The 14,912-nt window shown below is 38.8% G+C and overlaps 1 protein-coding gene across 1 annotated transcript; it reads left to right on the top strand.

Annotated features, from left to right (window-relative positions):
• Positions 1-48: 48 nt before the first annotated feature.
• yipf4 (Yip1 domain family member 4) lies at positions 49-14,653 on the top strand. The gene is made up of 6 exons (XM_062974318.1): positions 49-265; positions 3,422-3,584; positions 5,488-5,659; positions 6,682-6,759; positions 6,930-7,043; positions 12,672-14,653. The coding sequence occupies exons 1-6, from the start codon at positions 172-174 to the stop codon at positions 12,807-12,809; spliced, it is 759 nt and encodes a 252-aa protein (XP_062830388.1). The 5' UTR covers positions 49-171; the 3' UTR covers positions 12,810-14,653.
• The last annotated feature ends 259 nt before the right edge of the window (positions 14,654-14,912 follow it).

Raw genomic sequence — 14,912 nt, 5'->3', positions numbered from 1 at the left:
CTTGCTTTGCCAGCCAATCAAGGAGGGTTTTAGAGAGGCCCAATAGGAAGGGCGAGCTCTCTTGTTGTGGCGTTGCCTGTCACCGAGGAAGAAGGAGGCGGAAGCGGCCTGTTCCGCCTCTTCGGGTCGCGCCTGAGGGGCCCTCGGAGGGCTCACGCGGGCAGGGCCACCATGCAGCCTCCCGGTCCCCAGCCGCCGCCGCCTCCCCCGCTCTACGCCCCGGGCAACGGGGACTTCACTTTCGTCTCTTCAGCCGAAGCCGCAGGTAAGGCCGGGGCGAGCCTACACCAGGCATGGGCAAACTTCGGCCCTCCGGGTGTTTCGAACTTCAACTCCCGCCATTCCTAACAGCCGATAGGGAGTTGAAGTCCGAAACACCCGGAGAGCCGAAGTTTGCCCATGCCTGGCTCCTAGTTACAGCGGGACTTAACCCACCCCCACCCCCCCATTCCAGACTGTGGAAACAGGATCCAGTATCAACGCTCCGCCTCCAAGACTGTCCTGCGTGGCACCCGCACTTGCCTGTTGACGAGGCCGGCTCGAGACGGATGTTTGTCCCGCCAAGGAATGCTGCTTTTATCCGAAATGCATGGAACCAGGAGCACTTTTGGATATTTCCCCTTGATTTCGGAACAGCTTCCTCCTCATATAAATACACCATGAGTTGCCTGAGAGGTTGGACTCGAGCCTAAGCACTAAGATACCAAGCTCAAAGCTAATTGTATACAATATTTTTAATATTTTTATAGATGAAACAAAGTGTGTTGAGCCATCGGAAAACATCAGGATCACAGTCTCAGCCGCCCAGATGGACAATGTGGAGTAATTTGGAATCTTGGACAAGGGGTGCTCAATGTGTACTTTAAATAAGGAGGATGAGGCCCCTTCTATACAGCTGAATAAAGCCCCACATTATCTGCTTTGAACTGGAATATATAGCAGTGTGGACTCAGATAACCCAGTTCAAAGCAGATATTGTGGGACTTTCTGCCTTGATATTATGGGCCCCCTTCCCCACAGCTGGATAGCATCCCGCATCTGCTTTGAACTGGGATATATGGCAGTGTTAACTCAGCGCCTTCCACACAGCCGTATATTCCAGAATATCAAGGCAGAAAATCCCACAATATTTGCTTGGAACTGGGTTATGAGTCCACACTCGGATAATGTGGAATTTTCTGCCTTGATATTCTGGGATATAGGGCTATGTGGAAGTGCCCTCAGATAACCTAGTTCAAACCAGATATTTTCGGATTTTCTGTCTTGATATTCAGGGACCCTTTCCACACAGCTGAATAACATCATCTGATTTGAAATGGGATATCCGGCAGTGTGGAATCAGATAACCCAATTCAAAGAGATATTGTGGGATTGTCTGCAATGATATTCTGGGTTATATGGCTGTGTGGAAGGACCCTGAGAGAGTTTCCATACAGCTCTTTGGGAGCATCTATACTGTCTTGGGAATGCAGTTTGACACCACTTGAACTGCCATGGTTCAATGCTTACACAGTCCTCGAAACATTAGTTTGGTGAGGCACCAACACTCTTTGGCAAAGAAAACTAAAGACGTTGCAAAACTACAACTACCATGATTCGATAGCAGGCCCTCCAGATGTTTTGAATTTCAGCTTCCAGAATTCCCGATTATTGGAGAAGCCAGCTAGGGCTTCTGGGAGTCTGAGTGCCAAACACCTAGGGGGGCCACGGGTTGTGCAGGCCTGTTCTGTATTGTTTGGCCATGGCAATTAAAGTGGTGTCAGATGGCATTAATTCTACAGTGTTGTAAATGCATCCTTTCTGGCATCAAGAAGAAGGACAACACATTTTTAAAAAGTTTACATTGAGTGGAGGAGAAAACTTCAGTACAGTTTTGAGATCTATGTACGCATCTTCTGTTGCCTGTTTTGAGTTTTACTTTCTTCCACAGAGGGCCCTCCCACACAGCCATATAACCCAGAATATCAAGTCAGATAATCCACAATATCTGCTTTGAATTGGATTATCTGAGTCCATACTGCCATATAATCCAGTTCATTGAGGATTTTATACAGTTGTGTGGAAGGGGTCAGTGATGCATAAATGATTTGGGATCTAGGTGCGGTCATGATTCCTCAACCATATAACACCACATTGTCTTGTTTCAACAGCTTATGAAAGTTCTATGATACATGAAGGATGGGCAAACGAGTCAACAAAAAGCATGATGGGAGAGAGTGGATATGGCACACCAGCTGGATAGGTTGATGACAGATTGTTAGCTCATGTATACAAGTGTTCATTACATGAGTGGAAAAATTCTAAACCTAGTACTTCGAACTACTGCTCCTATTAGCCAGCATAATACCAACATTTCACTTGGGAAATTTGATTGGTGCATCTAGTTAATGTGACTGAGGTCTGAGGTAGTAAAGGAAGTAATGATTGGGTGAAAATAAGTTGCATGAATTAGCTATAATCTAGCATTCATAACCATTTATTAGATGGTGGTGGATGACTCTTGTATTGTCAAGAACTACTCTATTTTAAAAAGTCTAAAGGAGTGGCCCCCAACCTTTAGACCTCCAGTTGTTTTGAACTTCTAGCTCTCAGAAATTCCAGCCACTTTACCAGATGTTAGGAATTATGGGAGCTGAAGTCCAAAACACCTGGAGGACCAAAGGTTGGGAACCACTGGTCTAAAGCATTGTGATGCATACCTTTGATCCCATTTACTATGCTGTTTATCAATTTGATTTTTTGAACTGGAATGGTTATGGCAATTTGTTTTAAAAGTACTATTTTAAAACTAAATTTTATTTTGTGTTGCATGGATTTATAGATTTGTAGCGGTATGGAGTCTAGACAGTGACAGTATGGTCTATAGAGAGGATAACTGCAGTATATCATTAGTATGTTTCCATGGCTATTGATAATGGAAGTGTCAGGCCCAGTCTAGTTTTCCCTAACAGTGACTAAGGCCCCATTTACACAGACATATAAAATCCAGATTACCTGCTTTGAACTGGGTTATATGAGTCTACACTAATCTGGATTTTATATGGCTGTGTAGATGGGGCCTAAGCCTCTCCCCCACTTATTGACCATGGATGTCATGTATGTACTTCTGTAAAATTGAGGTACATCAACTTTTGTTGCCATCCTTGATTTGTAACAGGAGTGATCTGGGTTTGGGTTTAGGACCATTCCTAATAGATTCGCTTTTAAAAACGTTTTTGTTGGACTGCATGTTTATTGCAAGTCATCCTTAATATGTCATTTCACATATGTGAGGGAGACAAAATGTTACAATCCTTATATCACCCTCTTTATGGTTTTGATAAAGAGTTGATGTACTGCAGCTTTGTACAACCTTATATTCCAGAATAGCAGAACAATGTTTTTTGCTGGCTTCACATGAATGTGTCCTTTTCCCATCAAGATCTGAGTGGTTCAATAGCATCTCCAGATGTGAAGCTCAATCTTGGAGGAGGAAGTGGGGAATTTGGTAAAGAATCTACAGCAACTACATTCCTGAGACAGAGAGGATATGGCTGGCTTTTGGAAGTAGAAGATGATGACCCTGAAGATAATAAACCTCTCTTGTAAGTAAGCATTAACAGAAATTCTTACTTTCATTCTCTCTTTTTCACAGGAGGGTACTGTATCAATGATGAACAATCAGGATAAATGGTGTTAATTAAAATACAAATTAAACTATGTTCTAATGACTGATATTTGAACATAGGAAACTGATGGAACTTCTGTGTCCATTTAGAATGGTTTTTTAAATATACACCATCTACATGCACACCTTAAACACACATACATACGATAGAGAGGTTTGAATTAAGGATAACACATTTTGTTATAGCATGTAGAAATATTGAATTCAAGTATTATAATTACATTAGAATAAATTAATCTCAGATTTTCCATGAAAGCAATATTTAATTGTGATAAATGAATACATTCATTTGTTTAAAAAAAAAGATAAAATTAGTTTAGAGATGAGGAATGTTACGGGTTTGTAGAAAAAACAAACTGCGTGCAGTCCTGTCCAGACTTATCCAGTCCTTTGTTTTATCCACAATGAGCAAAACAAGCCACGAAAATGGAAGAGAAAATCAAAATTTACTCTTAAGTAGCAGAGTCAAAAATTATAATAAAACTTCCAGCAACAAAAACTCACATAGTCTCTTGCATTAAATTCATGCAACTTCATAGTAGGCTCTCAGCAAGCATTCAGTAAGTCCCCCAAAAGACATTACAAACATTCCCAGATATACCCCATTCTGGGAGTGGCTCAAGCCTGTTAGCCCTGATTGTTCCAATTACTCAATCATGAGTTGTAATTGACCAGGTGTTTTTCTCTTAACACACACTTACACAAGTAGTGATCCCACAGAAACTTAGTCACATACATGCATATACAGTAATAAGGAACCTGTCACTTCACATATCCTTTGGACTACAAAACTCATCTCCCCTTTATCCATGCTGATTGAGGCTGACAAGAGCTGGAATTCAACATCTGCTGAGGTAGTAAATAATAGAATGTTTGTTTTTATAATCTGCTTAGAGCAGATATATTTACATTTAGCTTCTTTGAACAGCTTTCTTGAGCAGCTCTGTTCTGCATAGTGCCATGATTGTGGGTTACTTGGTTGTGCCTTGTTTTCCTAGGTTTCCTACTATTCTCTTCTGATGACAGACAGCTGAGCAAGGATCCAATAGGTTCTTGCCACATTTGACTTGGGGCTGATCTATCTGTCAGGATAAGGTGGGGTTTGCCTTGTTGCTAGTGGTTTTGTGTACATTGAAGAGTAATAGTGCTTGTTTGGCAGCAGTTGAGGTTCTCAAGAAACCTGTTGATTTCTTCTTTCTAATATTGTTATTCATTTCAGAATAGCTTTCACCAAACTATAATTTAGTTCCACATGGATGATCTGGGATGATCTTGACCAAGGTGTCAGGGTTGGATGCTGCCTTTCCTTCACCTCTAATTATGGCTAAGGAGAGGCACTAAAATGAAAGCTGAGTTGCCCTTTGAGAGAATGTATGTTAGTTATAATATTTAAAGCAGGAATACATATTGAAAAAGGAATGTTTGATTTGAACTAACATGAACCATTTTGTGAACCCTGGGTTTGAAATTGGCTTTAAAAAAGAAATTTACTAACATTTATTTTAAACTAAGATCTCTGGTTTGAATCCAGTACTAAAAAAAAAGATTATTTAGGACTACACTGTCTCAGCAGAAATATTAATCCTGATTTGGGGCGGGGGGGGGGGGGGGGCGGGGTCTGGGTTTTTTTCCAGGCCTTCCCATCTCTAGTCTGCTGGAAGTTTGTCCATAGTGATAAAATATGATTTAGTGTCAGTGTGAGCCAGGCAGTGTAACCTGAAGACAAATACACCTGAAAGTTATATATATACTTTGTCCTTTCTTCTGGTGTTAAAACAATTTTAGGGGTATATTGTGAACATCCTATTTTTGTACCTTAGGGAGGAGTTAGACATTGATCTGAAGGACATATACTACAAAATTCGGTGTGTCTTGATGCCAATGCCTTCCCTTGGATTTAATAGACAAGTAGTAAGAGATAATCCTGACTTTTGGGGTCCTCTAGCAGTTGTCCTGTTCTTCTCAATGATTTCGTTATATGGACAGTTCAAGGTGGGTAAAGAGCTCTATTTTAACAAGGTAGCTATGAATAGTCTTGCAATGATTACCAGTTGAATAGGGTATACCTTAATTCTGTACACGCCTCCATACATAAATTGAGGGACGATATCACATTAGCATTCTAAAGTGGAGGGGCTTGCTTTGCTAATTGCCCATTTGCTCCTGCACGATTTTGGAAAATGTAGTTTAAAGAAACTGAGGATATCTGGCTGAGAATTCCAACGCCCCCTCCCTAAACTACATCTCCCAGATTTCTGCAGGAGCAAGTTGGGCAATGGCAAAGCTGGCATCTCCAATTTAAAATGCCAATGTGATATCATCCAAAGAGAGTGTTTCTCCCCCCTGGTTCCAGGTATAGTTTTTTTCTCTAGATTTTGAAAGACACACACACACACACACACACACAAATTAAATTGGATTATGTATACATATATATACACACACAAATGTATTATATAAAATCTGATTTAATCAAATTCAGTTTTTAACTTTTAAAATTTAATGTTATATTTCTCATATGACTCCAGTCCATGCCATTTTATCATTGTTTTTCTTATCTACAAGTCCAGATCATTTGATAACAAATTAAGTAGCCCTTCATCATAACACAGTCTTTGGGAAATGCCTTTTCCCCCCTTTAGTTCCTGAACGATCTTTTCATTGCCTGTTTTTAACTAACTACAATTTTTAGAAGATCCCTTCTCTTAAACTAAGTTTGCGAAGGAGCTTTCAGTGAGAGTCTCTCTTCTGCTATTTAGAGATACTTCGAAAGTTTTTGGCTTTGGATGTGTATTCACATATATTTTATGTTCACGAAGCTGGAAGTTTGCAGATGCTCAGGAGTTTTCCCCATAGTTACATACACAACATAACATGATTAGATTCAGTCTTGACATTTGATTTTAAAAGTTAACAGCTTACAGAATTAGCTGAAGTGTATCCCTTAGTATGTCAAAATTAGTAGTTCTTCATAAACAGATATTAATAGCCGTTATGTTCTAAAATTTATTAAGGTTGTATCGTGGATTATAACTATTTGGATATTTGGATCCTTGACAATCTTCCTACTGGCCAGAGTTCTTGGAGGAGAGGTAGGAATCTTTGGAAAGTTAGCTTCCTTTTTAAAAGCCTAATTTGAATTATCTTAAATTTGTTTCCATCAATGTACATTTTCAGCAGTTATTTTTGTGTTTTTTGTTGCTTTTGTTAAATAGTATGAGTTATTGAAAATGATGTCTGTAATTTCCCCCCAAATTTTCAGGTAGCTTACGGCCAGGTTCTTGGAGTGATTGGATATTCTTTACTCCCTCTTATTGTAATAGCACCTGTGCTTCTGGTGGTTGGATCATTTGAAGTTGTTTCTACGCTAATAAAAGTAAGTACAATATTTTTGGTGAGAGGAATGTGCTCCATCTTTTAAAATACAAATTGAAATCCGTGGACCAGAAGTGTTTGGTGTTTCAGATTTTGGAATACAGTAGAGTCTCACTTATCCAACACTTGCTTATCCAACGTTCTGGATTATCCAAGTCATTTTTGTAGTCAATGTTTTCAATATATCGTGATATTTTGGTGCTAAATTCGTAAATACAGTAATTACAACATAACATTACTGTGTATTGAACTACTTTTTCTGTCAAATTTGTTGTATAACATGATGTTTTGGTGCTTAATTTGTAAAATCATAACCTAATTTGATGTTTGATAGGCTTTTCCTTAATGCCTCCTTATTATCCAACATATTTGCTTATCCAACGTTCTGCCGGCCCGTTTATGTTGGATAAGTGAGACTCTACTGTACTTGCATATACATCTTGGAGATGGAACCCAAGTCCAAATATGAAATTCATGTATGTGTCATAGAATCATAGAATCATAGAATAGTAGAGTTGGAAGAGACCTCATGGGCCATCCAGTCCAACCCCCTGCCAAGAAGCAGGAAATCGCATTCAAAGCACCCCCGACAGATGGCCATCCAGCCTCTGCTTAAAAGCCTCCAAGGAAGGAGCCTCCACCACAGCCCGGGGGAGAGAGTTCCATATAGACCTTATATACATATCCTGACCTTAATTTTATATACTGTATAGTTTTTAAAAATAATTTGTGTGTGAGACAAAGTTTGTTTTCATTGAATAACAGAAAACAAAGGTGTCATTATTTCAGCCTCTCATATGGGATGATTTTGGATTTTGGAATTCTAGATAAGGGATGCTCAATCTCTATATCATTTCATTTCTCTGAGATTTAGCCCATTTTTCCCATTCATACCAATTCTTCCACTTGTAGTTGGAATGGTGGTGGTAGCAGCATGATTATTTGATCTTAGAACATGATTCTTTCACTGAAGGAATTGACTTGATTTCCTACAGTAAACAAGACTGGAAGTATACCTCTGTGTTTTTACACGGCATGCATCTGTTGTTGTTTAGTATTTTCATAAATATCAGGATAAAAATAATGCTATCAAGAAAAAAGGCAAAGACCCGAAGAACTAAGAAGTGACTTCTATTTTCTTTGGAATTGTGTGTCTTGAATGGCAGTTCCCACTTACTATTTTTGAAATTGATTTTATATTTATAGCAGACTTTTGATGTGAATTGAGGTTTCAGTATAAAAAAGAGAAAGGAAAAAGAATTCTGGCTACCCATTCCTTCTATATAGACATTCAACTCCACAACCCCACATTTTCATGGAGATGCTCGCTCAGTTGTTTGGGTTGATTTTGAGAAACTTGCTATCTTAACATCTTAAAATATTTTTGTGTATGTCTAGAAATAATGCTATTCCCAGAGTATCCTGATATTTATAATACCTTGTCTCAGTGGACTCATACCCCATTGGCAGTTTCTCAACTTTTTAGAAAGGCTGATAGAAATACAAGATCACCCATACATATTTAATGGATTATTCTGATGATAACACAATCACAGGTTTGAATTCTAGTGCTTGTGATGCATAAGGTATACAAAATGTTGTTGTTGTGTGTCTTCAAGTCATTTTTCACTTATAGCAACTCTAAGGTGAACCTATCCTGGTGAAACTTCTTCAGAGTGGGTTTGTTTTTGCCTTCATTTGTAGTTGAGAGATTGTGACTTGCCCAAGGTCATCCAGTAAGTTTCTGTGACTGAGTAGGGATTTGAAATCTGTCCTTCTAGAGCAGGCATGGGCGTCCATAGCCTGTAGGAAGTCAAAAACACCTGGAGGATCGAAATTTGCCCGTGCTAGTTCTAGAATCATAATCCAATGCTTAACCATCACACCATGCTGGTTTTCACAAAGACAGATTTGCTTGGTTTAGACATAGTAGGAACCAATATTTGTGGTAACTATAGTAGCCCACACTATAGTTCATCTCCACTTTTACAAAAACACAATCCAGTGTAAGTTTAGGATAGGAGGCAATCACCTCTCTAGGCCTCCTGAATGTCCCACAAACCCATAACAGGTGACTACAAAAATCTCAATCTGGTTTGTTGGCAGTTTGTGATGAGCTGAAAATTCTCATGCTGTTCAGTGTTGCATTGGCTATAAGTCTATACTTCCAGACACAGAACAGGTAAATCAGGTTTGGTCTGCTTTCCCGGTTTTGCTTCCCTAATTTCATACACTAATTCCTGTTTCTGTGGTGTACAGCAGTGGCCAAGCTGGTTTGTCATTTGTGTCTCTGAAACACTGATTTGCAAATCATCTCCAAATTGTGGCTTTGAATCTCACTTTATTGGTCTCAAACAGCAGTTTATGGATAAACTTGGATGCAGATATTAAAATAAGCCAAGGGGTGAGCATCTGGATTGGGCAATTGTACCGTAGTCATAATGTTTGGTCTCAGGAATTTGAAATTGTCTCCTAGGTACATGAAAAAGCTGACCTTACAAGTCAAGCAAGTCAAGCTTTGTCTGAGAATATAAGACAAAGCTTTATCTTGTTTGTGTTAAATTTTAAATTTATTCTGGGTACAAATTATTTTGAAGAAATGTTTTACTTTGTTTGTTCATAGTAAAATGCTAGCTAGGATTCCCAATCTATATACAGTATATAAAAATGTATTTATTTACATCATTTTTACCCCGCCTTTCTCCCCGGGGGGACTCATTTGTTTTACTGTGGAGTAAACAAGAAAACCACTGAATCACATGACAACAAATTTGGCCACAAAAGACATAGTCATCCAAAATATGTCTTTCAAACAAAACAAAAAAACCTAGAAAAATAAAGTCCAAATTAGAGGACCAGGAAAAACAGTTTTTTCCCCTAGCTGCCAGTTAGAAGGGTATGCCCTGCCCACTTCATCTCCTAGCAACCCACTCAGCCACAATGGAGCTGAGGGCTTCTTCACTCAGGCCTCTTCCACACATATAATTTATAAAATACACACGTATAATTTATAAAATACAAATTATCTGATTTGAACTGGATTATATGGCAGCGTAGACTCAAGGCCCTACCATACACCTATATAACAGTGTGGACTCAAGATAATACAGTTCAGATACTGTGGACTATCCTGCCTTGGCATTCTGGCTGCAAGACCATTAAATGCTAATCAAAGTGACTAATTGCCACATTGCTGCACTGAGACTATTTATTGCTATTCAACCTGGCCTCAGGTTTTGAAGCCACAAGGCTACCCCATCCCATTTAACCTGCCCAAGGAAGGATGCCCCTATACAGAAAGCGGCCAGGCTTTGAAGCAGCGAGGCGATTCAGTGCAATTCAAATTGGCCAAAAAACCATTCCCCCAGAACGCAAGTACCCAGCTTTCCAAGCAGCAAGCCTATTCCATTGTATTCCAGCTCACCAAACAAGGATTCGCATAAGAAAAAAACGGCCAGGCTTTAAGATTGCAAGGCAATGCGGGGCAGGCTTTAAGGCTGCAAGGCAATGCACTGCTATTCCACCTGGTCAACAAATGATTCCCATAAGCCACAGCAACATGTGGCAGAGCACAGCTATAACATACTAAATAATTTACTATTAGAAAAACCCTCAGCCATAGCTGAATCCAAATAATCTATGGCCTATGTGCTATTAGGTCTTCAAAGACAGGAGATAAGAAGGAGAGGTTGAGTCATCCTATTCCAAACCTGCTTCAGAGATACAGTAGAGTCTCGCTTATCCAACCTTCGCTCATCCAACGTTCTGTATTATCCAATGCAGTCTGTCTCCACCCAGATCCACAGCTGTTTTTCTAGACAGCAATGTGCAGTGGGTCTCTCTGGGCACCCTCTAAGAGGGGCGAGATGCTGCTGGCACAGACTTTTCCCATTGGGCCCAGCGTCCGGTCTGCACCGGCTGCGTCTTGCCCCTCTTGGTGAGTGCCCAGAGAAGCTGCCTGCACATTGCTGACTAGAGAAACAGCTGTTTCTCTAGGCAGCAACATGCAGCGCACCTCTCAGTCCACAAGTTCAGCAGCTCAGTGCTTTAACATGCTGCACCACCAGGGGATATTATTTCCTAAAGGTTGTGAATATACAATATTTCTGTTTGTTCTTTCTTTTTGTCTGTTGGAGGCAAATTAAGCTCAAATTAGAGGACGAGAAAGAACTGTTTTTTCCCCTTGCTGCCAGTTAGAAGGGTAGGCTCCGTCCACTTCATCAACTAGCAACCCACTCAGCCAGAAATGGTGCCCAGGCCATGTTCACTCAGCACACCGCCTATAAAATACAGATTATCTGAATTGAACTGGATTATATGGCAGTGTAGACTCAAGGCCCTTCCACACAGCTATATTACCCAGAATGCCAAGGCGGGATAATCCACAGTGTCTGATTTGAACTGGATTATCTTGAGTCCACATTGCCATATAAATCCAGTTCAGTGTGGATTTTATACAGCTGTGTAGAAGGGGCCTCATATAATCCAGTTCTAAGCAGATAATATAAGATTATAAATATCATATATAATTACTGTGGTATAATAATACAGAACAATATAATGTCTAAAACCAGGACAGTAAATAAAGAACAACACTCTGAAAACAGGGAAGTTTCCGGAAAGGAAATAACCACAGCCAGCTAACACCTCCCAACAAAGGATTTGCCCGGGCAGGAAGCAGCCAGGCTTTGAAGCTGCAAGGCCATTGAATGTTAATCAAGGTGGCTAATTGCAGCATTCATACTTGCCGCACCGAGACTATTAATTGCTGTTCAACCTGGCTAACCAAGATTTCCCCTAGATAGAAAACTCCCAGGCTTTGAAGCCACGAGGCTATTCCGTCCCATTCAACTTGGCCAAGGAAGGATGCCCCTATATAGAAAGCGGCCAGGCTTTGAAGCAGCAAGGCTATTCAGTGCAATTCAAGTTGGCCAAAACACCATTCCCCTAGAACGCAAGTACCCAGCCTTCCAAACAGCAATTCTATTCCATTGTATTCCAGCTCATCAAACAAGGATTTGCATAAGAAAACGGCCAGGTTTTGAGGCTGCAAGGCTATTCACTGCTATTCCACCTGGTCAACAAATGATTCCCATAAGTCACAGCTAGTTTCAAATATAGTTTATAGTAATATATATATATAAATGATCCAATTAAATGTTGTGAGAATATTTGGAAACTGACATCTATAAAGTTTGTGGCACAAAAGTTAAAAATATAATTTTTAAAATTACATGTTTTCTGGGCACCATTACAACCTTCAATTTTTTGGCTGATGTAGAAAGCCAAATAACAGCTGCAACCTTTATGTAATAATTGGTTGTGTGAAAGTGATTTCAACTTTGTTTTCTAATGTAGTTTTTATTGGCTGGAAAATTGGCAGAAGCATTCATATGAGATTATTACGTAATGGGTCTTTCATTTCATTAACCAAAGACAAAAAAAACACCTTTTGGTATGTCCAACTTGGCAGTTTTGAAAACATTGCTGTTTAGTTCCACTGTCTTGATTTCAAGTGGCTGTACAGAAGCTGCAGTCTTACCGATTTGTTCTAGATCTCATTCATGCCTTGTTGGGAGTTTGAGGGGGCCTCTGTGTATTAACATTTTTACCCTTTTTTCTTTGTCAGCTTTTTGGAGTCTTTTGGGCTGCGTACAGTGCTGCTTCCTTATTAGTCGGAGAAGAATTTAAAACTAAGAAGCCCCTCTTGATCTATCCCATCTTTCTATTGTACATTTATTTTTTGTCCTTGTATACTGGAGTGTGAACAGCTTTATTTGGAAGTGGGCAGGAAAAATGTCTTGCTCACCATGAAGACTGATGAAAAGTCGCTTGATGGAAAAAAACAGATTGTGTCCTATCTGACTGGGATGAGTTTGGTGGTAATCTACGTATATCTGTGTATCATATTTAAGCAGTTTTACTTACATTAAAGATTTATAACAGAGTTTAGGTTTAAGATTTGTCAGATTTTTATTGAACAGAGATACGAACATTGTGTATTTATACTTTGAAACTGCAGAACTGTAAGAGTTTGTTACCTGTGCCAAAAGCACTAGGACTATACGATAAGATAAACTGAAGTAGAATTATAGTTACTGGTAATAGTTCAAAGTCGGTTTCTTGAATTCAGCATAGCAGATTCTATAGATGTACTGTATTTCTGAATTGGTCCTGATTGTTCAGTCTGGTAATCAAGACATGGCATTTAACGTGGAGCCTTGAATACTCTCAATTTGGCTGCTGAGTTATAAATTCTGATTTTAAAAATGTTTTATGTTTACAGTTTATGATATTTAATTGTTAAGGAACTGACGGAGAGTGGAATAATTGGATGATGTAAATGTCTGAATCAACTGTATATGTGCTGTAGGAAAACTATCCTACAATGCTAATTTTGAATCTCTTCAAAAGGTAACTTTTTACATTACAGTAGTGGTAATAAGAGAGAAATTATTAAATTAACATCATGATCCAGAACAATGTCTTACAAAGGAATAAACATTGCTTCTCCAAAACTACTTGGTTTTATAACACCTTGATTTGCTTTTTAACCTATTTTTCTGTCAAACCCAGTACCAGGATTTATGCTGAACTTCAGAAATTATCAAAGTTGTCGTATTAATTTTCTTAGGCCAAACAGAGCATTTATTTTAAGGTTAAAGTCATATATTAGAGAGTAGTCAAGTTATCAATGTTCAATCACAATCTTAATTGAGCTGTCTGACGTAACAATTTTCCTGTATTATTGTCCTATAAGATCAACCCTGTTAGTAAAATTATTGAAAGGCTTTACGTATGCACCTTTTATGAATGCGTATACTGTAGTACTCCTTTCTAAATATTGAGAAACAATCCACATCCCATTAATCATATTCTATGTTAATGAACAACACATGCATATTATGTATTATCAATTTTTGATAAACCCACTTGCCAGAACTTTGGGAGCAATTATCTTCAGTTAAAAACAGTACCTGGCTGCTGACAGTATAATCCTTGCGTGACAGTGATTTGAACAGTGCTCTCCCAGCTATAAAATCCTGACTATACTTTGTTATTTAAGATAAAAAGTACATACATTAAAGAAGTCTACATAAAAGAAGGTACACAACTTTTCTCTATATAATTTATTTTTACAGCTTTCTTGACTAGTTTATGGATTGAAATCCTTTTTCCTGGCTTCAGGGCACAAGTGTGAACAATCAAGACATACCTATGCTATTGACTAATAATCAAGAACTCACAACTTTAATTCATTTCTTAACCTTATGCCTCAAATGGATGGATTCAGGTGTATACTAGCGTGTATTTGGAGCAGACGTGCATAATGTTTTTGAGGTGAAATATCTTTTCCATGTGCAGTGCAAAGAAAACTATCAACAGTTGTTGGATGGTTTCAACAATTTGTTTTATAATATTTGACTTATTCCTAATATTAGCTCAGGCCTATGTAAATACAGGAAATGTATTTTAGGGAAAATTGAATTATATTTGTTCACAGACCACATCTAACATTTATTTATAACGAAGAGACAAGACTTAACATTTCATATTTTTCATTTCATTGTTTCTAAAAATGTAAATAAATTTTTAGGATTGTTGAAAATATTTATTTTTGTCGTGTTTGAAACATGCCTTTTCCATCGAGACACCATGGTACATTGCTTTAAGCATTGGACTAGTCTTCCAGCAGATAAGGATGCAGATCTCAGCTCAGCCATGGAAACACACTGGGTGACACTCTCTCAGCCTCAGAGGAAGACAAAAACAACCCTTCTCTACTTATCTTGCCAAGAAAACACCATGATAGGTCAGAAAAAACTTGGAGACAAAGAATGTGAACACTCAATCATTTGTATGTTTCACA

This window comes from Anolis carolinensis, chromosome 1, assembly GCF_035594765.1.
Source record: "Anolis carolinensis isolate JA03-04 chromosome 1, rAnoCar3.1.pri, whole genome shotgun sequence".
NCBI lineage: Eukaryota > Metazoa > Chordata > Lepidosauria > Squamata > Dactyloidae > Anolis > Anolis carolinensis.
The sequence above is the reverse complement of the archived record's forward strand: the minus strand, read 5'-3'. Positions and strand labels throughout refer to the sequence as shown.

Excerpts from the sequence above, each read along its gene's own strand:
- yipf4 (XM_062974318.1), top strand. The coding sequence starts at position 172 with ATGCAGCCTCCCGGTCCCCAGCCGCCGCCGCCTCCCCCGCTCTACGCC. Across the intron at positions 266-3,421 it reads CTCTTCAGCCGAAGCCGCAG|ATCTGAGTGGTTCAATAGCA; the intron begins GTAAGGCCGGGG and ends TTTCCCATCAAG. Across the intron at positions 3,585-5,487 it reads GAAGATAATAAACCTCTCTT|GGAGGAGTTAGACATTGATC; the intron begins GTAAGTAAGCAT and ends TTTGTACCTTAG.